General features: G+C 51.0%; 1 protein-coding gene and 1 non-coding gene across 30 annotated transcripts in view; both read left to right on the top strand.

Annotated features, from left to right (window-relative positions):
* CAMK2G (calcium/calmodulin dependent protein kinase II gamma) overlaps positions 1-25,514 on the top strand; it is a 56,672-nt gene that overhangs the window by 15,986 nt on the left and 15,172 nt on the right. For 15 of the 29 annotated variants that reach the window (XR_011231645.1, XM_069460286.1, XM_069460273.1 and 12 more), the window contains exons 4-13: positions 4,070-4,124; positions 4,992-5,057; positions 7,808-7,880; positions 8,026-8,128; positions 8,562-8,645; positions 9,080-9,174; positions 9,786-9,908; positions 14,145-14,228; positions 14,466-14,508; positions 19,248-19,291. Coding sequence is in view for 28 of the 29 variants with exons in the window: in XM_069460286.1 (XP_069316387.1) it covers positions 4,070-4,124; positions 4,992-5,057; positions 7,808-7,880; positions 8,026-8,128; positions 8,562-8,645; positions 9,080-9,174; positions 9,786-9,908; positions 14,145-14,228; positions 14,466-14,508; positions 19,248-19,291 (770 nt within the window). In the remaining variant the exon portion in view is untranslated. Of the gene's footprint in view, positions 1-4,069; positions 4,125-4,991; positions 5,058-7,807; positions 7,881-8,025; positions 8,129-8,561; positions 8,646-9,079; positions 9,175-9,785; positions 9,909-14,144; positions 14,229-14,465; positions 14,509-17,064; positions 17,128-19,247; positions 19,292-25,514 lie in introns of all 29 variants that reach the window. The other 14 variants (XM_069460292.1, XM_069460270.1, XM_069460276.1 and 11 more) reach the window with 3 other exon arrangements.
* Positions 12,898-12,958, top strand: LOC138376734 (U7 small nuclear RNA). The gene has a single exon (XR_011231711.1). It is a non-coding gene; the product is annotated as a U7 small nuclear RNA (small nuclear RNA).

Genomic DNA, 25,514 nt, shown 5'->3' with positions numbered 1-25,514 from the left:
GGCCCCAGCAGTTTCTATCACAGTCTGGCCTTGTGGTTTAGAGCAGCACTTCTGAAACTTTTATGTGCTTATGACTCACCCAGGGATCGTGTTAAAATTCAGATTCGGACTCGGTAAGTCTGGGGTGGGACCTGAGATTCCGCATGTCTGACGTCTCCAGGTGACACTCTGGCTGCTGGTCTGCGGTCCATAGTTGGAGAAGCCAAAGGTTTGTGGCTTTGGAGTCACATCCAGATTTGGGGTTTGAATCTGGGATTTGCTAGTTAGTGACTGTGACCTCCAGCAAGTTATTTAACCAGGCTGTTTTGTCACCTGAGCCCCTTCGTTATTAAGAGAGAGTCAGGAGTAAAGGAGGCTAGGACGCTGAGATGATGAGAACAGAAACGGAGATCCCAGCTTCCAGAAGGGCTCGCTCCTCGATCCCCAGCCCCAAATCTGTTCGTAAATTATCCGAGCCAGGCTACCATTTACCTTGGGCCCAGGGCCCGTTCAGCTAACAGTAAGTGTAGCAAAAATAGTTACAAAGAAGAAGGAAACATTGAATCATGACTGAGCTGCTTCTAAATCCCTGCTGGGGGTGGGTGGGTAGGGGGGAATCCTGCTACCACCAGCTCCTGGGGGGCCGCTGAATCCCCCACGAGCCCCCAGAGCAATGGGACCTCCTTCCCACTCTGTTATTGCTGCAGACATTTTTAACAGTGACAGTTTTTCAGTGCTTTTTTGAGAAAGATTTGTTAAAATGTGGCATATTGTTGGGTGGTTTTTAAAGAATTGGAAATAGACACAACATTTGGGTTGTGGCTATCTCAGTCCTTGAAGGTATGAAATATCAAGTAAAGATATTTAGGTGTTTGGGCCTGTCCTATCTTCCACAGCTTTAAAGGATAGTGATTAGGTTTGTGGCTGAAATGTGGTGAATGCTTTATCGTCCTTTTTCCAGATCTTCTTGTCCCTAGACTTGGTCCGGCCCTCCCTGGCCATCACGCCCTGTCACTACCATGGAATGGGCTGCGTGTCAGATGATTTTATTCCACGCATCCATACTATCCTTTGCTTCTGCCTCACGGCACTCAACACCATTGTGCTTAGTTACATGTTTGTGTAATTGCTGGTTTAAAGTCTGTCTTCCCCTTGCCTGGAAGCTCAGGGTAGCGGGGCTGGGTCCTTTTCTTCCCTGTTTCCATGGCACGCACAGCCTCGCCTCTTCAGGGCGGGTGCCTAATGGGCGTTGTGAAGCCAATCAGAATTGCCAGGGGTGGTGGGGACAGGTTGGAGCTCTTTTGCCTGAGTTTGGAGAAAGTGACTCCCTAGCAATTCCGCAATACGGGGATCTTGGTGTTGGTTTGTCTTGGCTTCAAGTCCTGGTTGTGCACATAGTATGATTTGGGGCAGGTTTCTGTCGGAGCCTCAGTTTCCTCTCCTGTCTGATGGGCACGTATAAGTAGCTACCCTACAGAGTTCATGCAAGGGTTCAATAAAATAACGCGTGTACAGCACATGGCACGGTGCCTGGCGTGTAGGAAGAGCTCAGCTGAGTGTTAGTTGTTATAATTTCAATCATTATCAAGAATCTGCTAGTTGGGTATTTAGGATGATGCAGTCGTTTCTCCTTTTGTCTTCAGTTCCTGTTAATTTCTTTACAAATTAAAAAAAGATGAGTGCAGTCTTATTCCCATGTGAGGGCCCCCCTCCCCCCTTGTCTTGGCGGGCGCCTTGCTCTGGGGCTCACATCAAAGCTGTTCACTCGGCTGGGTGGCCCAGGAGGATTAGTGTTCCTTTGCTGCTCCTCTCTCCTAATTCCCCTCCCCAGCTTCCTCCCACCTGGGCTCTGTGTGTGGCCTTCCTAGAGAAGAGCAGACGCCAGTGACTCCATGTCTGGGCAGAGGCATCGCTGCCTGCGCCTTTTGCCCTGTTCTCAGCCCTCCTGGGCCGGGCAAGGGGCGGGGGGCTGGGTCAGGCAGGGCTCAAGGCCAGGCCTGGGCAGGGCCCAGAGTGGCGCGACTCCCCTGGGAGTGGTTGTCAGCATCCTACCTGCTGTCCCGTGAGCTCCCCATCCTGCTGCTGTTAGTTACTTCCCTAATGAAGCTGGTCGTTAGCTTCTGGGACAGCTGATTTCCAGGGGATTATTTGTATTACACACTTTAATGCTTTTTAATAGCAAATTTTTAATTAAATGGAAAAAAAAGTCCTTTTGGAAGTGAGGGAGCAGCAGCTGCAGTAGGACTCAGTGTGTGTCTCTGACTGACACCAGAGACGCAGTGAGGACTTTGGGGGATGTGACTGAACGTGCCCAGGTTAGGTGGGTGGGAGGGAAGCAGGGTCTGGCTCTGGCACCTTCCTTCTGTCCTAAATCCCTCCTCTGTCATCTGCAGGTCTAGGGAAGTGGCAGCTTGTTTGCCCAAATACAGGAGAGAACGGTTTGAGGAGGAGGAACATTAGAAGTATCACCTGCCTTTGATCCTGTTCACGCAAATACTGAGACTGGGGTGGGACTTGGGGGTCGAGCAACCAGATCAGATCCAGTAAGGTGGGCACTGTGACATGGCAGGCCTGAGTCCTCGTTGGAGTGAGAAGAACCAGGGGCCTGTCATGATGGTTCAGTGCCTCAGGGTGGGGTGGTCTGGGTTGTGCCTTTTGCCTTTTGACGATCTTGCTTTGGTGGGGCCGGTGGGGAGGCTGTGGGGAAGCACGGAGGAAACGCTCTGACGCTGGGAGTGGAAGCAGCGGGGCCTGCCAAGGAAGAGACACGGTGACTTCTTTGTCTCCAAGCACTTCACCAGTTGGTCTGGTGTCCCGCCATTCCTGAAGTGCTCTGTGAGGTGCTCCTGTAACTGCCAAGGATTGGAGCAAAGGTCAGTCGGAGGGAGCCCTTTGGAACAGAGGTTCCCCGGCAAGAGAGTTCAGGTGAGGGGAGAGACAGGGGACAGGCGGCCAAGCATAGTCCTGTCTGCATTAGAGTGATGCTCCGGGGTTGGCATTTCACCCAGAGGTGGCTTTGTGGGCAGAAGCTTGAAGAGGAGACCTCAGAAGACATTAGGTTGGTTTTTTGCCCAAGAGCTTTGGAGGTGGGGAGTAGAAAGGGCTTTTGCTCGCCAGCCTGTTCTCACGGTTGCGAATTGCCCTAGTTATCTCCATGCGGTGCCCTCCCGGACCTGTCTACGACGCTGTTGTAGGGACACTTCTGAGCAGTCTTTCTTCCGGGCTCCTGCATGTGTGGGCTGCCCCATGTTTCTTGTAGGAAGTGGTGGTGTAGACCAGTCTTTGGAGTCACAGAGCACTGGGTTCACATCTTGACCTACCACTTAGAAGCTCTCGTGGCCTTGAGCAAGAGACATTATATCCCCTGAGCTTCTGGTGTTTTCATCCGTAAATTGAGAACAACATTCATCTCCGGGTGGTCGAAAGGGGTAGCAGACTCCTCAGAGGCAGGTACTGTGTCTGTCCCTCCTGAATCCTACCACCTCCCACAGGAGCTGGCCCACAGTAGGTGCTCAATAAATGCTTGTGGAATCAGTAATGTATGCCAAGCGCCATACACAGGCCTCGCACACAGTAAGCACTTCACAAGCGGTTGTTCTCGTCGCTGCCTGAGAGTGCACGTGGCTTCTGGGCCCACCGCCACTGTCCCTTGCCACGCGCTCGGCTCAGCCTTTCCACCTTCTCCCCCCCTGCCCTTCCCGTTGACTCCTCTGAAAGAGCCCTCCGCCCCTGCAGTCGGCGTTACTAGGTGCTTCTCACTCTGTGTCACACCTTCATTCATCGCTCACATCCCAGGGCCACCTTCTCTGAGACCAGTCCTTTGGGAAGGTTCCTCTTTTTCTCCATCTTGACCGACTTCTTAGCCAGGAAGCTTCTGTCTCTTGCCTGAGTCTGAGGTGGCAACCAGAGCTCCGGTCTCTGGCCGCGAGGCCACGTAACCTGGATTGGGGGGCGTTGGGCATGTTGCCACTTCTCCCTGCCACCCCTTGAGCGGACTGGACAGGGCAGGGGCGGGGCTGCCAAGGAGGAGGAGAATAGGATTTCGGAGTTTTCTCTCTGTTAACCTCTGTCCCCGTCTCCTCTCTTGCAGTGCGCCTCCATGACAGTATTTCTGAAGAAGGGTTTCACTACCTCGTGTTTGACCTGTAAGTGCCACTCTCTGAGGGTATGGGGGCCTTTCCCTCCAGCCGGCTCAAGATGAGGGCTTGGGAAAAGGCCTGAACAGGGTCTCCAGCCTCTGCCCGGGGTCCCTGTCCTTCGTCTGAGGGAAAGGGTTTGAGTGTGAACTTCCTCTGGTAATGGGGCAGGTCGCTGGCCCAGAGCCCCGGGGGGTCCCGCTGCTCACTCAGTAGCTCCCCGGGGCTCAGTCCCAGGGTGGCATGCCTCATGCCTCGCATTTCTGTTCAGCAGCACACCTCCTGTAGATGCCTTTTTCTTGTGTCTCGTGTGTTCCCCTTGGTGGAGAAGTAAAATACAGCTAGCTCTTTGCATGACCTTAGCGATTCTGGGAAATTGCAGGTAGCTTTTATTAGTCATAAGCCAGGCTCCATTTGGTCTCTCCTCCTCTTTGGTTGTGTTTTAATTTCTTAAAAGTGGCTCTTTACCTCCTAGAAACTCCTTTCTGACATTTGCAGGGTTGGGGCTCTCTGTCATTGGTCTCATTATTCTTCAACTTTAGGAGTATGTCTGTCCTTCTCGGGCAGCTATATTTTAGTGTTCATACTGGTCTCAAAGCGGTGACTTTTGGGTAGGTTGGCTGTTTTCTCTAAGATCCCTATGCCTTCATCTCTGTTTGAGTATTAGCTCACTTGTGGGTTATAGAAATAGCAACGTCCAGAAGGAAGGGGGAGGGCCCATGATACCTCAAGGAGAAGCCCCATGTCACTGAAGGATTGAGCCTGTTCTGGGCTCTCAGACAAGCCATTCTACAGTGTGACCCTGTTTCCTGCTGGACATTGGGGTTGGCCTAGGGACCCCTGCCTCCTCTGACCCTCTTCTTCTGTCGGTTGCAGTGTTACCGGTGGGGAGCTGTTTGAAGACATTGTGGCCAGAGAGTACTACAGTGAAGCAGACGCCAGGTGAGATGAGGGCCCAGTAGTCCAAGTGTAGCTCTGGAGTTTGGGATTGAAATAAACCTTGGCCGCCTTGAGGGGCCTGCATTGCACCTGTTGGAGTAGGCTTTGGGGAAGATCAGAAAGGTCTTATCTGGACAGCTTCTGTAGAGCTACGCTAGGGCTTCATACTGTGGATGATATTAGAAATTAAAAATTCAGGGCCAGGAGGAGTGGCTCACATCTGTAATCCCAGCACTTTGGGAGGTCAAGATAGGAGGATCACTTGAGACCAAGAGTTTGAGACCAGCCAGGACAACATAGCAAGACCCCATCTCTTAAAAAAAAAAAAAATCAGCCAGGCGTAATGCCACATGCCTGTAGTGCCAGCTGCTCAGGAGGCTGAGGCAGTAGGATTGCTTGAACTCAGGAATTCAAAGTTACAGTGAGCTATGATCAGGCCACTGCACTCTGGCCTGGGTGACAGAGTGTAAACCTGTCTCAAAAAAAAAAAAAAAAAAAAACAACAACAAAAAAACCACATTTCCCAGGTTAATTTTTTACAAAGCTGTTACAAATCTCCTTTACCGCGTCATCCCAGAATACCATGTTTTGCACTACGGAGTCCTCGCACGCATGCCCAAGGGCTCTCTCTACCCCCTTCTTTCCTTTGACAAGTCCTAGTATGGACAGGCCACTGAGCTGAGGTCCTGGTGTGATCCAGAGATGGAGAAAACACGGCTTCTGACCCGAGGGAGTGTAGGGTTCTGGGTTAATCCAACCAGGGAGCCTCCTCGGGAGCTGTCAGCCTCTGCCACCCTGTCTCTTGCCCACCGTAACCAGCCTCGGTGTGGGGCTCCCCTGGCTGGGGACCATTCCCTGGCCACGTGCCTCGGCTCCCAGCCCTCCCTGGAAGCCCTGGAGCCTCCTTCGTGTGACACAGCAGAATTCCTCCCACACCACCGCGCTCCGGCGTCTGTTTGGCCTGCCTTTCCCGCCTCGGCTCTTCCCCCAGCCGCGCTGTTCTCTGAGGGTGATGTCCTTACAACCTGGTTTTGATCATCCTGCCTGCAGCTTATCTGGCTTATGTGGCAGCTCTGGCTGCCTCTGGAGGCGGGGAGTGCAGCTTCCTCACAAATTTCTCAACCCTGAGAGGCCAATGTTTGCTGATCAACTTCAGATGCTTCAGCCTCGGGAAAAATTCTCAAGTGGGGAGATGAATTCCAGTGCCAGCAGGGGAGGACCAGGCTCTGGGGCGGAGGAGGCAGCAATAGCTCCGGGAGCCTGGGAGGAGGAGGGAGAGCTGGGGAGGGGGGCGGGCCGAGGCGGGTGACTATACCAGTGGGCTTGGCCTGGCTCTGCTGGGATACTTCGCACTTTTGCCATTTTTGGCCAGAAGGCTCTCCCTGCTAGCCCGGCTCTGTTCTAATTATACATTTCTGTGGAGACTCGCCTCTTCAGCTCAGTCTTAAAGTCTCTTTGGCCCATTCTTGGGCTGTGTCCTATGGGGAGGCCGGAGCCTCAGCCTCCAGGGTCCCATTAAGACCCCATGGCTCTTGTGGGAGCCCCAGCATTGGATTTTAGAGAAAGGAATAATAAGCCCAAGCCCCCCAGCCCAGCACAGCAGGACTGCATGGCTGGTGGTCCCTGGTGTGAGGATCTGTTCTCTTGACCGGGGTTCCTCAACCGTGGTGCTACTGACATTTTAGGCCACAGAATCTTTTGCTGTGAGGGCCTCTCCTGTGCGCTGTAGACATTTAGAAGCATCCTTGGCCTCCTACCCACTAAATGCCGGTAGCAACCTCCCCAGTTGTGACAATCAGAAGTGTAGGCATCGCCAAATGTCCCCTAGGGGGGCAAACTCAGTTGAAAACCACTGCTCCAGACTGCCCGTGCTCCCTGCCAGGAGTTTGACTACAGAGATAGCAGGATGGTTTGCAAGGTGGACAGTCTAATTCAAGAATGTGATTCTGGCCTGTCGTCCTAGCTACTTGGGATACTGAGGTGGGAGGATTGCTTGAGCTGAGGAATTGGTGACCAACCTGGGCAACATAGCAAGACCCCACCTCTAAAAAAAGAAAGATGACGCTGGGTTAGTTTGTTTTTTTCTTTACAAAATCATCAGAAATACTCCTCCTTAGGTACCCTGTTTGGAACCCTCTTAAGTACATTGTTTCTTAAAGGTATGTGTATGCTTGTTTTATCTCCCCTACGAGATGATAAACTTTGGTGCAGCGACTGCGTCTTGCTCATCTTTCTATCCTGTGTGGTCCCAAGTGCGATGCCTTATAGGCACTCAGTAAATGTTTAGATAAATGAATGCGTGCACCCACCCCCAAAACGACTTAGGTGGTTTAGTTGAACTCTCCTTTCTAAGTTGCTAGCACAAGCTTCTTCTCCAAGGACAAAGTTACTATATAGGAAAAGAAAAGGAAGGAAGGGGTTGGGTGGTCTCATCTTTCTCAGGAGTCTGGGGGAGTCTCCTAGTCTCTTGGAAATGAATCGGTTATGTTAGACCTTTACGGTCAAAAGGAGGTGTGGTGGACCCCCTGTTCTAGTCTGTCCTCTGCCATTATCTAGCAGGTGAAGGATGAAAATCCACCTAATCTGCCCGGGCCTCAGTTTCCTTTTCATGAAATAAATTGAATCAAAGGATGTCTAAGGTCGTCGTTCAGTGATTCTCCATGAACCTGTGACCCATTGTTACGTGCCTTAGCCCACAGCAGATGAGATCATTTAACTCCGCACTGACATTTCTTTTCCTTCTGCTTTTCCAGCCACTGTATACATCAGATTCTGGAGAGTGTTAACCACATCCACCAGCATGACATCGTGCACCGGGACCTGAAGGTACTACCCAGGCTCCCCCTTGCCTCCGCCTGTGAGGTGTTGGCGCCACCTGGTGCCACTTAGTGGTACTGCGTGGGCCCAAATGAGGCCCTACCCTGGGCAGCAGGGTGGGTGCCTCACAAGGTTCTCTCTGCTCCTTCTGCAGCCTGAGAACCTGCTGCTGGCGAGTAAATGCAAGGGTGCTGCCGTCAAGCTGGCTGATTTTGGCCTAGCCATCGAAGTGCAGGGAGAGCAGCAGGCTTGGTTTGGTAAGGGCGATCCTATCTTCCTGGAATACAGCCCCCACCCTTCCTCCTCTTCCTGATCTGCCTTCCTCCAGTAGAACCAGGAGCCAGGCTCTCAATGGTCCTGGCCTCCTCAGAGACCGGAGGAGGGTGGGAGGGCACAGAGCTCCCTCCTGGCCCTGTGTGACTCAGTGCATGAGTCTAGCTGTCGTCAGCACTTCGTTCTTGCCGCCTCGGGGGAGGATTTGGGAGTTCCTGGTAGGCATACGGACTTGCCCTCTGATTTAGATTCCAGACACTACAAAAAAACCCAGCCTGGCATCTCTTGCTGCCTGTGTGCGGAGAGCTTAGGTAGCAAAAGCAGCAGGAATGAGAAGACACTTGGGGGAAATTGCTGATGTGGGTTCCATGAGAGAGAAAGCGGGTTCAGTGTGCCTCTGCCCTCTCTTCTGTACAGGTTTTGCTGGCACCCCAGGTTACTTGTCCCCTGAGGTCTTGAGGAAAGATCCCTATGGAAAACCTGTGGATATCTGGGCCTGCGGTAAGCCCATTCCACACTCTCAGCTTTTCGGTGTTAAGGGCCCTTGACTTCCGATGATGGCGAGAAAGAGGCATCGCTATTCCTTGCGGGTCGCACGAGTGGCTGGTGGATGTGAAGCCACAGTGTTTGCTCTAGTGCCCCTGGGGTGGCTGTTCCCATCACACCCTCCTCCCCATGTACCTCCTGGATTATTTTGCATCCTTCTTGGAGGGGGATTTGCCCATGCCTTGGAGGATGGGCTGTGCCTGGAGAAATCCATGAGGAGCGAGGCAGAGCGGCAGCAGGGGCCAGTGGCACAGCGTCATCGGCTGGCATCCGCTTCTAATTCTGTATGGCCCTCGCCTTTCCGGGTGGCTCTGAGCCCTGCATGGCTTTTCTCGGTTCCTCAGGGAAGGAGTGACTGACCCCAGTGACCTCTGTGTTCTGTCTCGCAGGGGTCATCCTGTATATCCTTCTGGTGGGATACCCTCCCTTCTGGGATGAGGATCAGCACAAGCTGTATCAGCAGATCAAGGCTGGAGCCTATGATGTAAGGACCGGTTTGCTGGAGAACCGAGCAGGCCCCCTGCTCCTCTGGCTCTGTCCACAGGAGTGTGTCACAGGAGACGGGGTGTCAGGGGACTTTGAGGACCCCAGAGATGGGCATACAGGGCTCGATTCTTGCCACCCCATACGCCAGGAGCGACTTTTTTGGCGTAGCCTTCTAGGTAGCTATAAAATGGAGGAGCCCGTGCTGAAGCCCTTTGATCTTTATTTGCAAAGACTGGAGCGGCCTCAGGGTGTGCTGCGTGACACAGGGACGAGAAGTCTGGAGGCTCCCTCCACCACAGTGTACCTTGGGCCCGTCACTGAGCCTCTGTTTCCTCCTAAGTAGAGAAATGAACCAGAGAACGTCGGCGTCCCCTTCCTGCTCTGATCCGATATTCCGCATTCTAACCATGATTGTTCTGTCTTCCTTTCCTAGTCTGTAAGTTGACACAGGTTCTGGGATGTTGCCAGGGCTTCTCCAACTCTCTGCCGGGCAGCTTTAGGTACCACAGAGACCCCAATTATAGGAGTTGGGTCAAAGACAGAGGCTACGTTTCAGGCTGTGAGGCTCACAAATTTCATATCCTTCCTTCCCCTGTTCCTGCTCCTTAGTTTCCATCACCGGAATGGGACACGGTGACTCCTGAAGCCAAGAACTTGATCAACCAGATGTTGACCATAAACCCAGCAAAGCGCATCACGGCTGACCAGGCTCTCAAGCACCCATGGGTCTGCGTAAGTGTCTTGGCCTGGGGTTGAGGACCTCAGGGATGCCAGCCCTCCACATGCCTTCAGGACCTCCCTTCCCCTCCTTTTTCCCATCAGAGAATCATTCTGGGTCCTGAGCAAGGACTCTGCAGGAGAGCAAGGGACTAGTGAAACTCAAGGCCAATAAATGTCACCAGGGGGCACTTAGGAGGCTCATTGGGCTAACAGGCCTCTACTTGTCTCACCTCCACCCACTGCTGTCAGGTTGGGGTTTGGTTCTGTTCTTGAAGGAGGGCTTAGGTTGACCCTTGCAGACTCTGGGTAATTGATGATGGAAAGCCACTGGCAGAACCCAGAGTGGATCCCAAGCTTAGGGTGCACACTCAGGTCTCAACTCATACAACTCGAATGGAACTGTGATCAAGACCCAACAAATCATCAAAGGGGGCCTCTCACGCCTATAATCCTAGCACTCTAGGAGGCTGAGGCAGGAGGATAGCTTGAGTCCAGGAGTTCAAGACCAGCCTGAGCAAGAACAAGTCCCCATCTCTACCAAAAATAGAAAAATTAGCTGGGCAAGGTGGTGCATGCCTATAGTCCTAGCTACTTGGGAGGCTGAAACAGCAGGATCGCTTGAGCCCAGGAGTTTGAGGCTGCAGTGAGCTATGATGATGCCTCTGCACTCAGGGTGACAGAGTGAGACTCTGTCTCAAAAAACAAAAGAAAAAAAAGAGGGGGCCTCTCTCTGAGTCATTATAAAGAGCACCCGGAAGCTCAGTCATAAAGTTTCTGTCTGAATTCCTAGGAGAGGTCCCCAGGCTATCAGTGTGAGTCGGCAGACTCTGTTTTTGTGCATAGTCCTATCAAGCTGAAAATCTACTTTCACACAAAGAAGAGTCTGGTACAGTTAGACATCTTGACAACCACGAGGCATTATTTATTTGTCCTTTCCTAAGTTTACTGAATGACTCTTTGATGCCAGTGGCCATGTGGGTGTTAGAGACACAAAGATGAATGAGGCATGGTCTCTGCCCCCAAAGGTCTCAAAGATTATCTTGGGAGACAGGCACTCAAATAGGCAACCATGCTATGATGTGATGCGCGTATACAAGAATCTGATGAGAGTATAGGAGCCCCTACTGTCCATGGTGGGTAACGTGGTTACTGAAGCCTGCACGGAGGAGGTGACCTCTATCCTGGTTCTTGGTGGGCAACTAGGAGGTCCCCAGGATGTTAACCTACAGACCAAGATTAGCATGGGCCATGGTGAGAGATCATAGAGAATTGTGGGGAGTTTAAGGAATGTTAAGTAGTTTGATTGCAGATTACTCTGTGACTATAGGAGTGCAAGAGAATGAGGCCAACAGGATTCCATGACTTGCTAGTTCCTAAGGAGTTTGGATTTTATTCTGAAAGCACAGGGAACCATTTAAGGATTTTAAGGAGGGAATGAAATTTGCATTTAAGAAAGATCACTTTGGAAGCTGTGTAGAAAATGGAATTGCCGGGCACAGGCCTGTAGTCTCTGCTACTCTGGAGGCTGAGGCAGGAAGATCACTAGAGTCCAGGAGTTTGAGGCTGCAGTGAGCTATGATCATGCCTGTGAATAGCCTCTGTGCTCCAGCCTGGGCAACACAGCAAGACCCTGTCACAGAAAAAATAAATAAATAATGGAATTGAAGAAGAAAGAAGCTGGAGACAGAGAACTCGGGAAGCTTTCATTATTTTCTAAGCAAGACCAGATGAGGTCTCTGCCAAGGGTGAACATGGCGGGGTGGTGTGGTGAGGAGTGGACAGATTCAGGAGATATTTGAGAGATAGGATCTAGTGGATTTAATTCACTCCCCACTTGGATTTGGAAAGTGAGGGAGAGAGGGATCTGTGGGGACTGCCAGGTTACAAGCTGGTACCTGAGTGGAGGGTTGTGCCTTCCATTGACCCAGAGGGAAGCCAGAGGGGCTTGTTTGTGAGAGAAGATGATGATTTTAGTTTTACATGTACTGACTGTGGTGTCTGGGGACCTCCAGCTGGAGATACCCGGTGGGCAGTTAGAAATAGGGCTCTAGAGATTAGAAAAGAAGTTAAAAATTGGAAATACTGGTACTAGTCATTTCTGTATAGTTCGTAGTGAGGCTGTAGAAATAGGTACGATATTTCCTGTGTTGACTGAATTCTTTTTTTTTTTTTTTTTTGAGACAGAGTCTTGCTTTGTTGCCCGGGCTAGAGTGAGTGCCGTGGCGTCAGCCTAGCTCACAGCAACCTCAAACTCCTGGGCTTAAGTGATCCTACTGCCTCAGCCTCCCGAGTAGCTGGGACTACAGGCATGCGCCACCATGCCCGGCTAATTTTTTTCTATATATATTTTAGTTGGCCAGATAATTTGTTTCTGTTTTTAGTAGAGATGGAGTCTCGCTCTTGCTCAGGCTGGTCTCAAACTCCTGACCTCGAGCAATCCACCCGCCTCGGCCTCCCAGAGTGCTAGGATTACAGGCGTGAGCCACCATGCCCGGCCTGACTGCATTCTTAATGTGAACTCTATTGCTTCAGTAAGAGCAGAGATGGCCACCAGACACCAACATCGAATGACACTTAGGAGAGTTAGGGGAGCCAGCAAAGGTGACAGAGAATGAGAGCTTCCACAGCAGGAGGAAAATCAGGAGCAGAAGATCCAGAAGCGAATGAACAAGAGGTCTCAGGAAGGAAGTGTCAGCCATCGGTTCCTGGAAGCAATGGAAAAGATCTACTGGCTCTGACCAAGTAGAGGCCATTGTTTCCTCATTTCACCGTGTGGACAGTGGAGTGAGGGAGACAGAAGCCCGTTTTCAGTGAGGCGAAGAGGGAGTGTGAGGAGGGGTGTGGGAAGCTAGGCAGTGAAGGGGCAGGAATGGTCTTACTTAGAGGAGGACGACAGGTCAGGGGAATTTTTTTTTAACTTTTTTCTTTTTAAAGATTTTGTTCAAGGAGAGGCTTGAGATAAGAATCTAGTCCAGAGGAAGGGTTTGAAAATATTGGCTAGTAGTCTTAAGCTCTTCTAGAATTTGTCTAGCAGGTTTTCCGGTCCTCAGTGGAAGGCCCCCCAAAAATTATTTTTAAAAAATCAAGAAAATATTGGGTAATGGAGGAAGCACAGGGGTTTGGATAGCGGAAAAGGCCGGGGGGCCAGGCGTGTGGAATGATGCATCTGGGACTCAGATCAGGTTGCAGGTGGGTGAAAATCAGCTCGTGGAGGGGTGGGCTGAAGTCAAAGGTGTTCTTGCTTGACGACCTCTCCGATCTCTCGACCTCTCCCATCTCTCGATCTCTTTTTTGTGCTGAAGCTTACACCGAGGAGGAGGAGGAGGAGGAGGAGGAGGAGAAATGAGAGAGTAGGGGGAGGGTGAGAAGGTGGGGAGAGCTGCTTCAGGAACCAGGAAATGGAGTGGGCCAGGGATGAGGGGACGGCTTGCGAGGCAGCCCCACGGGGTTGTGAGCACCAGGCTGCAGGTGCTAGGATTTGTTTTTCTAACGTGCTGGTGAAGACAGCAACAGCAAGAGGAGAGGGTCAGCAACTTAAAACAGGCATTCAAATTAGGGAGATATTATATTCTGGGGGTTATTTTTGCGGCCCCCACTGTCTGCAATCCTGTATATCTCTGTAGCCCCCGAGGACTGCACTGTATCATGACGTTATATAATAACTGTGCTCGTATTGACAACCTGAGTCATCAAGGAAATGTAGACCGTGTCTGGTGGACTCTGTGTAAGGAGTCCAGGAAGTTAGCAGTAAAAACATTAAAGAAAAATTTCCATTCAAAATGGTGAAAAGAATTGATGCTTCAAGGTAAAGACCCTTAGCGTCTGGGGTTACCGCTTCATTCAGGACCTCACCGGGGATGTGCTGAGAGGGGCTCGTGGGAGGAAGGAGCGCTCTGTAGAGGGCAGGCGCCCTGCCAGTTCTCCCCCTGCTTAGAATCTGGGACGCACCAGACTGGGGGTGACGACACGCAGGCTGTGCCCTCCTGTCCTACAGCCTCCATGTTCCGAGGAAGGTCAGAGTGCTCCCTGAGCACCTTCGTCCAGCATCAGTGGTTTTCAGTGGTGGTGTCGTGTTCAGATTGTGCGCTTGGGGTAGTACTTTCATTTTAAGAGTATTTTCACATCTGTGACCTCATTTTATCTTCAGAGAAACTCTGGGGTGGCCGAGTGCATGACCCGGTGCTGGGACTCTGGTCGGGGCAGCGGATCTGGGCTGGGGGCTCACAGGCCTGTCTGTTTGGCTTCCAGCAACGGTCCACGGTGGCATCCATGATGCATCGTCAGGAGACTGTGGAGTGTTTGCGCAAGTTCAACGCCCGGAGAAAACTGAAGGTGAGTCTTGGCTCTGGACTGCCAGCCTCCTTGGAATCATGCCTTGTGACAGCGTGGCTCCTGCCCCATCACAGAAGGAAGCTCCCTCCTGCCCGGAGCTGAGCTATGAAGTTATACATGTTGGGGGGCCCCCGAGACCTGATGTCTTCAGGTTCTAGCCACGAGCTGCCTTTGCCTGAGATCGGGCTACCGTTTCCTGGAGTCGGATGAATTCACAGGACCTTCCTCTTTCCCCAGGGTGCCATCCTTACCACCATGCTTGTCTCCAGGAACTTTTCAGGTATGTTTTCCCAGCTGTGCACTTTAATTCCGCTGAGGTGAGTGGGTCAGGAACAGGGCACTGCCCTCCTGTGCAGTGCTTGGGGTGGCGGGTGGGTTGGGCAACACCTTAACCAGGATGAATGAGGAATCCTATTTTGAGGGGCTGCTGCTGAGTCCCGTTACTGAGATTCTGGGGGGTTTTGCTTGGGCTCACATTTATGAATTCTGTTCCCTAGAACCTCCCAAGCCTGCCCAGCCTCCCATGTACCTTGTCCCTGTGGGTTCTTATTTCATTCTCTGAAGACGCTCAGCACTTTAAGATTTTAGGCAATCTAGGTATTGGAGGATGTGCTGGGGGGAAGGAGAGATGGAATATAGTGCATCTTCTCAGCCACCGCCATTGTCTGCCGGCTGGGATGATCTCTTACTTTGCTGTGTCCAAGTGGAGATGACTAATAGAAATTATTCCAGTTGTTTAAACCTTTGACAGCAACTTGTGCTTAAAATATTCTCTGTGGTACTAGCAGTAAAAAGTGAAGAAATACAGACCAGCAGGAGAGAGGGAAAGAAACTTGCTTCAATTTGCATAAGGAATTGGGAGAGCTGGGACCAGCAATTTGTAAATCACACTTGACATTTCTTTTTAACATGCAAGACACTCCACTGCCCGCCCTCGTCCCCACCCTCACCCCAGCCCCATCATCGTTTGCCTTCAGTGGGGAAGCGCCGTGGCTTTTCTGTGAGGAAAAAGAGTAATGTCAAGACCTAACTGAAGACAGAGGCCTCTTCCCGGCTTGCGTTTCCCCTGGTCTTCCCTCCCTCTAACCCCTAGCCTTGCTGTTTTGATTCAAGAACACCCTTCCCACCCTCATAACAAGGCTCCCTCCCTTGCTGTCCCTCTGCACCGCCACGGAAGGGGGGTTGTGCAGGAGCGCCAGCCACCGCGCAGGGTAGGCAGCCACTGCTGGGCAGAGGTTGCTCCCCTGAGCTCGAGTCCTGGGACTCGCCTGTGCTGCTTCCAGGTAACCCAGGGCCTTGGCTGGGAGGATGCTCCAGGCAGGCAGCCTCGGGCTTCACGAGGTCCAGCCTCACAGCCCCAGATCTTCACAACGCCAGGGCTGGGTAGTGAGCCGGGGAGTGCCCCACCTCAGGCCCATCCCCTGCGACCCTAGTTTGGGGCTCACTCTCTGGTTGTGGGTACCCACAAGGGGAAGATTGTGGTTCTGGATTCAGTTGTCACAGATGGGAACAGGACAGCGCAGTTGGCCACCACCAACAGAGACAGAATTGTAGTCCCACACCACGCTTCTTGTCCTTTAATTACTTGCAGCTTCAACTTTCTGGGTTTAAGACCTTGCTAGAGGACACTCAAGGGCATTTCTGTGCTGCCCCTGGAGTGGTGATCTGTCCTCTGTCCTCTCTGAGGCAGAGACATGCAAAGGCAGGCTATGCTTCTTTTAGCCTGGCCAGTCAGTAGCAAACACCCTGTCCCATGGCCTCAGCCTCCCCCTCATCCGCATCAGCCTCCCCCTGCATTTCAGGAAATTGCTGTTGTGGTTTCAGGAAATCGGGCTCTCTATCAGGACAAAGCACTTCTATTCATCCCTAAAGAGCCTCCTGTCCTTATTACCCAGACCTTTACTGGCCTTTGAGCTCACTTTGCCCTGGGTCAGAGGAGACAAAAAAAAAAAATCCTGCAAACACTCCAGTATGGCCTCTTCTGCCCTGACTCTGGGACAGGTGAGGACAGAGCCTGTCTCCGGAAACTTATGCAGAAAGAGGCATCTACAGATGTAATTAAGAAGGAAGGGCACCTGTGTGTTCCCTCGGGCATGAGCTAGTCTGGTTTTTGAGCCCTGGGCTCCAGCAGCTCGGCTAATGGTAAAATCAGGGCTTCTGGAATGTATTGCGCCAGCAGCCTTTGTTTTCCTTCTGGGGGATCGTTTCACCCTCAGCACACTGTTAAATACAGGCTGAGAAAAGCTGCCTCTCCCGGCTGCCGCCTAAAGAAAGGGACGTGTGTCTCTGAGGAGCTGGGCCCGTCGGTAGCCGCAGGAGGGCCATGGACCCCCCGCCCCAAATGCCAGTCTCTCCACTGTGTAGAATGTGCTGAGAGGCCGGGGCAGCTCTGTGCTCCAGGATCTCCGATGATGGGCTCATTTAAGGCCAGGGAGGGACGTTGAGGCTCAGTTTCCTCACAGCCTTAAGCTAGGGCTGGGCTACCTCAGAAAGGCCACCCGCCTCTCACCAGGTCAGGCTGTTACCCGTGGACCCGAGGTCATGGGACGGGCACGGACGCCATCTCCGTGAAGCGGAGACGTGGTATTCCCTACGCCCTGGCCAAGCCCAGTCTTCTCAGGCCCCCAGACTGCTGCAGGGCTGGCTGCACCTGCCTCCTCGGCCTGCCCCCGGCGCCTCCGCTCCCCCAGCTCGGCTGGCTTGGCCACGCCGCCTGGGCCCCGCTGCGTGTGGGCGGCCGGCGGGTTCCTGCGCCTCGCGCTGGGGCATGCTCGCTGCTGACGGGCCCCCGTGGCTTTGCGGCAGCTCTGTGCACTGAGAGACTGTATCCCCTCAGTTGGCAGGCAGAGCTCCGCCCCCGCCTCGCCCGCCACGAGCGCCGCCGGCCTGGCCGGGCAAGGTACGTGGCATGAGTCCTCCCCGACCGCCTGCCTCGGCTCCCTGCCACCCCACCAGGAGGGCCAGCATGCCAGGCCCACTCACCAGGGAGGCGAGTCCCATGCTTGCGGGCTGAGATGGGCATGCCGGACGGACCACCTAACTTGGCATCTGCGAGCGCATTGGTGTTACGGAGCCCCCTAACCAGCCGTGCATGCTGGGCGCTTGCCAACTGTCAGGAGGCAATAGCCTGGGGACGTGGAGCTGGGCAGCGGGAGCCTGTCCTCCAGACCGAGAGCCTGACCTGCCTGTGCGGGCTGCAGCTGACCTGGCCCCCCAGAGCTAGCCCTGGGCGTGGCCCGGAGCTGCCCAGTGCTAGGACTAGACTTCTGCAGCACTGTTTAAGACCCCACAGAGAAGCCACACACCTCAAAATTATGAAGTCTGGCATTTGCAGACCTCCAGGTCTGAAAGGCTCTAGAGTGCAGAAGCCTCGGAGTCAGCCGTCCCTGGGTTTGGATCCTAGCCCTGCCACACCCTGAGCAAGTCACATCAGCTCTTCCAGCCTCAGTTTCCTCATCTCTCCCATGGGGATAATAAATAAGCTGGCGATGCTTAAGATCACTGTGTCAGAGGCTCTCAACCCTTCCCGTACAGGATGACCAGTTACCTGGGATCTCATAAAAATCCTGATGTCGGCACCCCACTCAGACAAAATCAGAATCCCTAGGTGACGGGATAGGTATAAGCATTTTTTAAGCTCCCCAGGTGATTCTAATGGGCAACCAGAGTTCAGAACTGGCTGCTATCTGTAAAGCACTTAGACAGTATGTGGTCAGGCAGAGCAGTAAACACATTAAAAAAATAATTTTCAAATCCAGCGTGACTGGAGATAGGACTAAAGGCCATTTTTTAGAGTCAGAATTCTTGTGACGTCCTGAGTGCTCATGATTTGAGGAAAAAGAAACAAAAAAACAGAATTCTTGTGGTGGAAGGACCCCTGTTCTCACTGGAGAGAGATGGGACACAGCTTGGGTAGGAATGGCCACCTGAAGGGCAGGAGGGTAGCAGTAATAGTAACAGTGGTTAACACTTACTGAGTACTTGCTATATGCCAAGTACACTTAACCAAGTACTCCGCTAAACGGTTTTCATGCGTGATCCCATTGGCTCCCCACCACTGCTCTGTGACCTAGGCCCTGTTTTATCCCCTTTTATAGATAAAGAAATTGAGTCTCAGAGAGGTTAAGTAAGTCACCCAAGGTCACACAGCTAGCAAATGGTGGAACCAAGATGCAAACGCAGGACAGTCCAGGTAGATCAGACAGTTGGGCTGATTCCATCTCCCTGTGCCTCACAGATTCTCCCACCCACTGTCTGCTGCCTTCCTGTGGCTTTTGTGGCCAGCCAGTGTCACCAGCCTTCTGGCACAGAGCTCATCAGCCTTGAGCGTCACCTCCTGCCTGGCTAGAATCTGTTTGACAGCTGATTATTCCGCCCAGTCCTTCCTGCTCATGGGTCCAGAGAGTGGACTCTGGGGAAAGGGTGGCAGCTAGGACCCACCCAGTAAACCCGGTCAGGACCTGCCCAGTGAAGGCTTCAACCCCCTGGCAAAACCCTCCTGTAGGTGGTCCTGGTTTCTGTGTCTGTGTCTGTCTGTCCTCACGTCTGGTCTTCTTTGTGAACTGTGACACTCTGTTTCTTGAGAACACTCAGGAGATGTCTTGCATTCTTCCAGTTTGGCCATCCAGAGAACCTCCGTGGCACCTAGGAGCCGAGCCCTCACCCTTTCGCCTTGGCACTCTGCTTCCAGGCCTGGGCGGAAGCTGTCAGAGGCAGAGCTCCCTATGCCCCAGGCAGCTCCAGTACTGAACGCGGTTTCTCCTCCTCAGCGCAGTGTGTCCATTTCCGCTGAGCCCTCTTCCATGGCAGAGGAGATCCTGGGGTGCCACCCAGAGGGCTCTGACGCCGCTGGAGATACCCTTCTTGCTGAGGGGCTACTTGGAAGGGCCTCGTCCAGAGGCTTTGGGAGACCCCCGGCCCCCTTGTCAGACACTGCAGTCTCTTGTGGATCCGGCTGTCAGACTTGAGTTGGGAGAGGGTACAATGCAGGAGACGTGATTTTCCTCTTTGTTTTCACAGCTGCCAAAAGCCTATTGAACAAGAAGTCAGACGGCGGTGTCAAGGTAGGTGTCGCTCCAGCTCCCTGACCGGAGACTGGCCTCTCTCCCCCAGCGGTCACTGTGGGAATTCTTGGCACCTTGTCCCCCTTCCCCGGGAACCCTCCTATCCTTGCTGGTCTGCTTTAAACCGGAGGGCTTTGTGCTCAGAACAGCAGGTTCCACTGGCCTGAGAGGGCAGAGGGAGAGGTGTTGCTCCTGACCCTGGCTGGATGGGAAGGACTCGGGGGACATGATCCAAATTGCAGGTTACGAGATCCGAATCCTGAACCTGACTTGTGCACACGTGCCTCGTCTCCAGAGCATGACTCTCTGGATTTTGTAGGCCATTTGGTTCATCTTTTTTGTTGTTGTTTTTCCTTTTTCTTTTTAAAGGACTTTTAATCAAATGAAAGCAAGGTTTGCCCGAGTGACTTAGGCAGAGCATAGGGCGTGGAACCTGAAGCCACTCTCCTTGCGTTCTTTTTCCTCATCTCCACACAACGTCCAGAACCCAGTCAGATGCCACCGGGTGAAAATGTCTTAAGTTCTCTTGGGGAACAGGCTCCTCCAGAAAAAGGCAAAGGACGTGCTATGTTGTGGCTCATTCCTGTTTGGTGAGGGGGCTTTTCCTGTGGGGCTGGGGCAAGAGGAGGGGCCAGGGCCCCCACAGGGACCAGCAGGAAGCCCTTGCTGGGAGCGGCTGCTTGGCTGAGGTAGAGGAGAGTGGCTGGGGGTACCCACATGGCCAAGGTGTTCTGCAGGTGCTATGGAGGCAGAAAGGGTCTTGGGGTGGGGGCATTGGATAGGGGTTCAAGCTATCTTGACCCATATAGAATTTCAAACCATGAAACTGTCCAAACCTTCAAATCTCCAACAGAAGTTTAAGTTGGGTCTTTTGCCAGGATCTTGTGTCCACAGCTGAGATATAGACATGTGTCCCATTCTGTTCCCCCCATCCCTTCCTCTCTCCTTCCTTCTCTGCATGCCTGCTTTTGTGTCCTTCTGTCCCCTGGAGGGGAGCTTGGGCTCCACGCAAACCTTGTGACATGGAGCTGGGGCAGCCACACAGACCCCCAGTTGTGGGCCTGAGCTAGATGGGCAGAACTAAGTTAGGAAAAGGGGGCAGGTTTAGCTGGAGAGAGATCTGGAATATTTCTCCCTGGGGAAAACGCTAAAATCAATCGATCTTTACAGAGTATTAAATAAGTACCTATCAGAGGTCCAGCACTGCCCTCAGTTTTTATTTTTGTTTTGTTTTGTTCTTTTAAGTCAGGATGTCCCTTTGTCGCCCAGGTTGGAGTGCAGTGGTGCAATCATGGCTCACTGTAACCTTGGCCTCCTGGGCTCAAGTGATCCTCCCAGGTAGCTGGGACTACAGGCATGCACCACCACACCTGGCTAATTTTAAAAATTTTTTTAGAGGTGAGGGTTTCACTATGTTGCCCAGGCTGGTCTTGATCTCCTGGCCTCAAGCAATCCTCCTGCCTTGCCCTCCAAAAGCGCTGGGATTACAGTCATGACCCACTGTGCCCTGCCCACACTCAGTTCTAAGGGGCACGCAAAAGAGATATAATAGGCGGTGCGGTTTTCAGCTCACCTTTGGAAGAGGAAAATAGATGCACCTGGAATCAACTAAGCACTGGTGCTGGACCCTACGTAGGATGATTCAGTCCTGGGAGCTTACAGGTAAAAGCTTACTGGAGAAAGCTGAAGGGATACAGGGAAATTAGAACCAAGTCAGTGATTGCCTCTAAGTGTGGAATTGGAGGTGAGGGTCAGGGAGGCAAACTATTCCTTTTTTACTTTGTACTATGTGTTTTTAAAAAATGAGAATGTTTTCTGTAACTTAAAAACAAAACATTTTTATAGGCTGTCTTATACACGTTGATGTTCTCTGCCCAATGGGATCAGAGGGTGTGTGGTAGAAGGATGTCAAAAATATGGCTGGGGGCTGGGGGCTGGGCATGGTGGCTCATGCCTATAATCCTAGCTCTTTGGGAGGCTGAAGTAGGAGGATCACTTGAGGTCAGGAGTTTGAGGTTGCTGTGAGCTAGGCTGACGCCACTGCACTCTAGCCTGGGTGACGATGCAAGACCATGTCTCAAAAAAAAAAAAAAAAAGGATAGATCAGTCCGGTGGGGGGTAGAATTGGATGTTTCTGTGTTAGACCACAGGAAATAGCATAGGTCACTGAACAAGGGTGCTGTGATGACAGCAATAAGAGAGATGTGACTGAGGGTATAAGGGCAAATGGAAGAGGGGACAAACCAGACACAGAGGTATCAACTAGTATTTGTTGTAATCTGGGGGTAGGGTGGAGAAGAAAAGATGACTAGAAATATTGCAGAAAAGGGTAGTATTCAAAACACTTAAGCAGCAGGACAGCACAGGCACCCACTGAGCAGAATAGGTGTTGCCTATAGGAGACTGGTCTCGCTGTCCCCATGATGCTGGAAATACCGGCTCTGATTAGAGGCAAGAATCTCTCAATCTCCAAGGAATCTCACACTGCATATGGGGGATTAAAAAAGGATCCATCAGAGATAATGTCAAGGTTTCTAGCCTTGAATGTTGGATGAATTGGTGGTACCTCTACTAGAAATGGGAGTAAGTTGCGAAGGAAACGCCCATTTAGGTAGGAAGAGTTTTGTTTTGACCACACTGAGATTGAGGGACAGGTGGGGTATCTGGGTGGAGGTGTTATAAGAGGCCCCAGGAAACACCTGGTGTAACCCCGGGGAAGAAGCCAGCGACAGACGTGTAGACTTGGGACTCACACGAGCGAATCACACACGAGTGTACTCTGTCAGCCAACATTTATTAGATGCCTGCTGTGCCCCAGGAGCTGGGAAGGCAGTGACATGATCCACCTTTTAAAGTGTTTACAGTGGAAGAGAGACAGGGCAGCCACCGGTTCTGGTGCAGTCTGGTAAGGTCCACAGGGCAGGGGAGCACAGGGCAGGTGCCGGGACCACAGGGATGAGCATCCGAACCACGACAGGAAATCTTCCTGAAGGAGGTGGCCCAGGAACTGGGCTTGGAGCACTGACTAGTTGGATTTTGCCAGGTTCAGGAGAGAGGAGGGGAAGGGTGTTCCAGGCAGAGGGGATGTGAAGATACACGAGATTGAAGCAGTCTGGTGATTCTGGGAGCTTCAGCAGCTTCTGAATGGCTGAAGGGAAGAGAAATTGCATAAAGCAGGACCTGAAATAAAGCAGTAACTGCTGAGGTGGGGGGGGGAGGGGATGGATAAAGAAGCCATTAAGGAACAGGTTTCTGGCAGAACTTTCCAGACACCGGTTCCCAAGATGAATGTCAGGTACAGTCATATAAGATTAGCCCAAGGAGCTAGCTAAAAATATACACATTCCAGGGCCCAGCTTGAAGTTCACATTCCGGAGGCCTTGGGGGGGAGGCAAAATCTGAGAATTTTAATAACACTTTCCTTCTCCCACATGAATCCGAAGCACATGAGGTTTAAGAGTCTGGTAAAGGCAAAATTTCTGGGTTCTTTTAAGAAGGGGCTTGAGGCCGGGTGCAATAGCTCACGCCTGTAATTCTAGCACTCTGGGAGGCCGAGGTGGGAGGAGCACTTGAACTCAGGAGTTTAAGACCAGCAAGAACGAGACCCCCCTCTCTACCAAAAAAAAAAAAAGAAAAAAATTAGCCGGGCATGGTGGCATATACCTGTGGTCCCAGCTACTCAGGAAGCTGAGTCAGGAGGATCACTTGAGCCTAGGAGTTGGAGGTTACTGTGAGCTATGATGACACCACTGCACTCTACCCAGGGTGACAGAGCAAGACCTTATCTCCAAAAAAAAGGGGGGGCTTGAGAAATTGGAGTCAGCAAAGAAAGTGGAGAAAGAACAAGGGGGTGGGGTGAAGAACAGAGGTGTGCAGCAGTGTTAGATCTACAGCAATGCTGAGGGTGAGAGCTGAGCAGACAGAATTGTTAAATAAATTGCGTTCAATGAGGATGTGTGGGGAACTAGCCCTGCTCCACGTTAGGTGTCTGTCCCTGGTATGTGCTCGTAAATGAGTTTTATGCTATGCTGTTTTGAGAATTTGGGAGTTTCAATATCATGGTAAGACCAGAGGCCAAGATGCAGGTGCTTCAGAAGGGAAGAACCAATGAAAATTAAAAGCCCAACAACAGATGGGCCGGGGAAAATATTCACAGCAGTTGTGATGAGAGGAGTTAATATTATTTTATTCAAAGAGTTTCTGTAACAAATAAGAATCTCCCCACCACCCCCACCAAAACCCAGTAGATAGATGATCAAAGAAGATGAATTTATAATCTGAAAGCAAGAAAGCAGAACTGGATAACAAATGTGTAAAATTTTCTGGGCTCACTAGTATCAGAGAAATTCAGGTTGAAACAAGGTCCCATTTTTGCACACTTTAGTTAGTGATAGCTGTGAAAACCAGAATGGTCCTTTCTAAAACAAGCCTGTGTGTCAAAACCATAAAAATATTTCTACCTTTTTTACCCTAAAATTCTAGGAATTTTTCCTAAAGAAATAATTCAAGGCCGGGCGTGGTGGCTCATGCCTGTAATCCTAGCACTCTGGGAGGCCGAGGTGGGCGGATCGTTTGAGCTCAGGAGTTCGAGACCAGCCTGAGCAAGAGCGAGACCCTGTCTCTACTAAAAAAAAAAAAAAAAAAAAAAAAAAGAAAAGAAATTAGCTGGACACCTAAAAATATATAGAAAAAATTAGCCAGGCATGGTGGCACATACCTGTAGTCCCAGCTACTTGGGAGGCTGAGGCAGAAGGATTGCTTGAGCCCAGGAGTTTGAGGTTGCTGTGAGCTGGGCTGACGCCACGGCACTCAAGCCAGGGTGACAGAGCGGGACTCTGCCTCCAAAAAAAAAAGAAATAATTCAAGACAGGGAAAAGCTGAAAGCAGTAAGATGTTTACCATGACATTATTTATAACTGTAAAAATATTGGAGACGATCTCAAAACCCAATGAGGAAATGACTGAATAATTACGGGAAATAAATTTGATAGACCATCACAAAGTTGTTAATTTTCACGACTACAGTGACAGACATGTTTTATATTAAGTGAAAAATATAGTGGGGAATATTTTATATTAAGTGAAAAAGTGGGATAATAAAGGAGGACATACACTGTCATCTAAATTTGGTTTTAAAAAACATGTTTGTAGATACTTATTATAATATGTGGATAGAAAAAGAACTAGAAGAAAGCCCACTGAAGTGTTAATAGTAACTTCACTGGGTGATGGGAATTTGGGAAACTTTTATTTTTTTATACATTTTTCTGTATTCTACATTTTTCACCCAGATCATGCATTACTGTTAGAATAAAAATCAAAATAGTATTTTAAAAGTAAGGCATAAATTTGTATATAGCTTGTAATATTTTTAAATTGCATATTTTAAAAAGATTGGAAGAGTGATGGGAGTATGAGTGGTTTCTTTCCCTCTTCTCAGTTTTCTAAGTTGCTTGTGATGTGGCTCAAGTCCTTTATAATCAGGAACATGAATATAACATGGTTACATACATATATACATGCATGGTTGCATCAAAGGGCAGAGAAACAGGAGGGGAGGACAGAGCGAAATACGCGGAGCTCAGCCTTTCTAGGCTCTCTTGACAGTTGAGGTGATGATCTGTGCTGTGAGGGAGGCCTGTGAAGTTGCTCGGAAGGTCTTGAACTTTTAGAGCTCGTCTTCCCTTCCTAACTCCCCGTTCCCCAGTTCCTGCTGGTTAGGTGTTCATAGGGAGGTTTCTTTCTCACTGTTCAGAAGCTTTCTGCAAGCTTTCTGCTGAAAATACTAGCACTGGTTTAAGCAGCTAATCTATCTTATGCTCATGAATTTGGGGATTTCAGATTCCGTTTAGGTTTCTTTGAAGGTAGATGCTGGTGACCCCGGGCTGTGGCAGAATAAGAGTCACTTGTGAGGACAAGACTGAAGGGGCCACAAACTCTCAGGTCCCAAGAGGCCCCTAGTCTAGGACAGTTCATGCCTTCCGCTCCTCCCAGGCTGGAATGGGACTAGCAGAAGTTTAATGTTTAAAAAAGAGAAAGCAAGCAAGAACAAAAAGAGGTTATAGTTATTTCCGTACATACTGTTTGAATATTTGATTATCTATTTGAATTAAGTATGCAAAGGAGGCTTGAATACTTTTCTGGTCTAAAATTTTAATTAAATAGATAATTTTTAACTAAAAGTGAGATATGTTTTTAACAGTGATCTGGCATTTAGACAGTG

Source organism: Eulemur rufifrons, chromosome 28 (assembly GCF_041146395.1).
Source record: "Eulemur rufifrons isolate Redbay chromosome 28, OSU_ERuf_1, whole genome shotgun sequence".
NCBI classification, from domain to species: domain Eukaryota; kingdom Metazoa; phylum Chordata; class Mammalia; order Primates; family Lemuridae; genus Eulemur; species Eulemur rufifrons.
The sequence above is the reverse complement of the archived record's forward strand: the minus strand, read 5'-3'. Positions and strand labels throughout refer to the sequence as shown.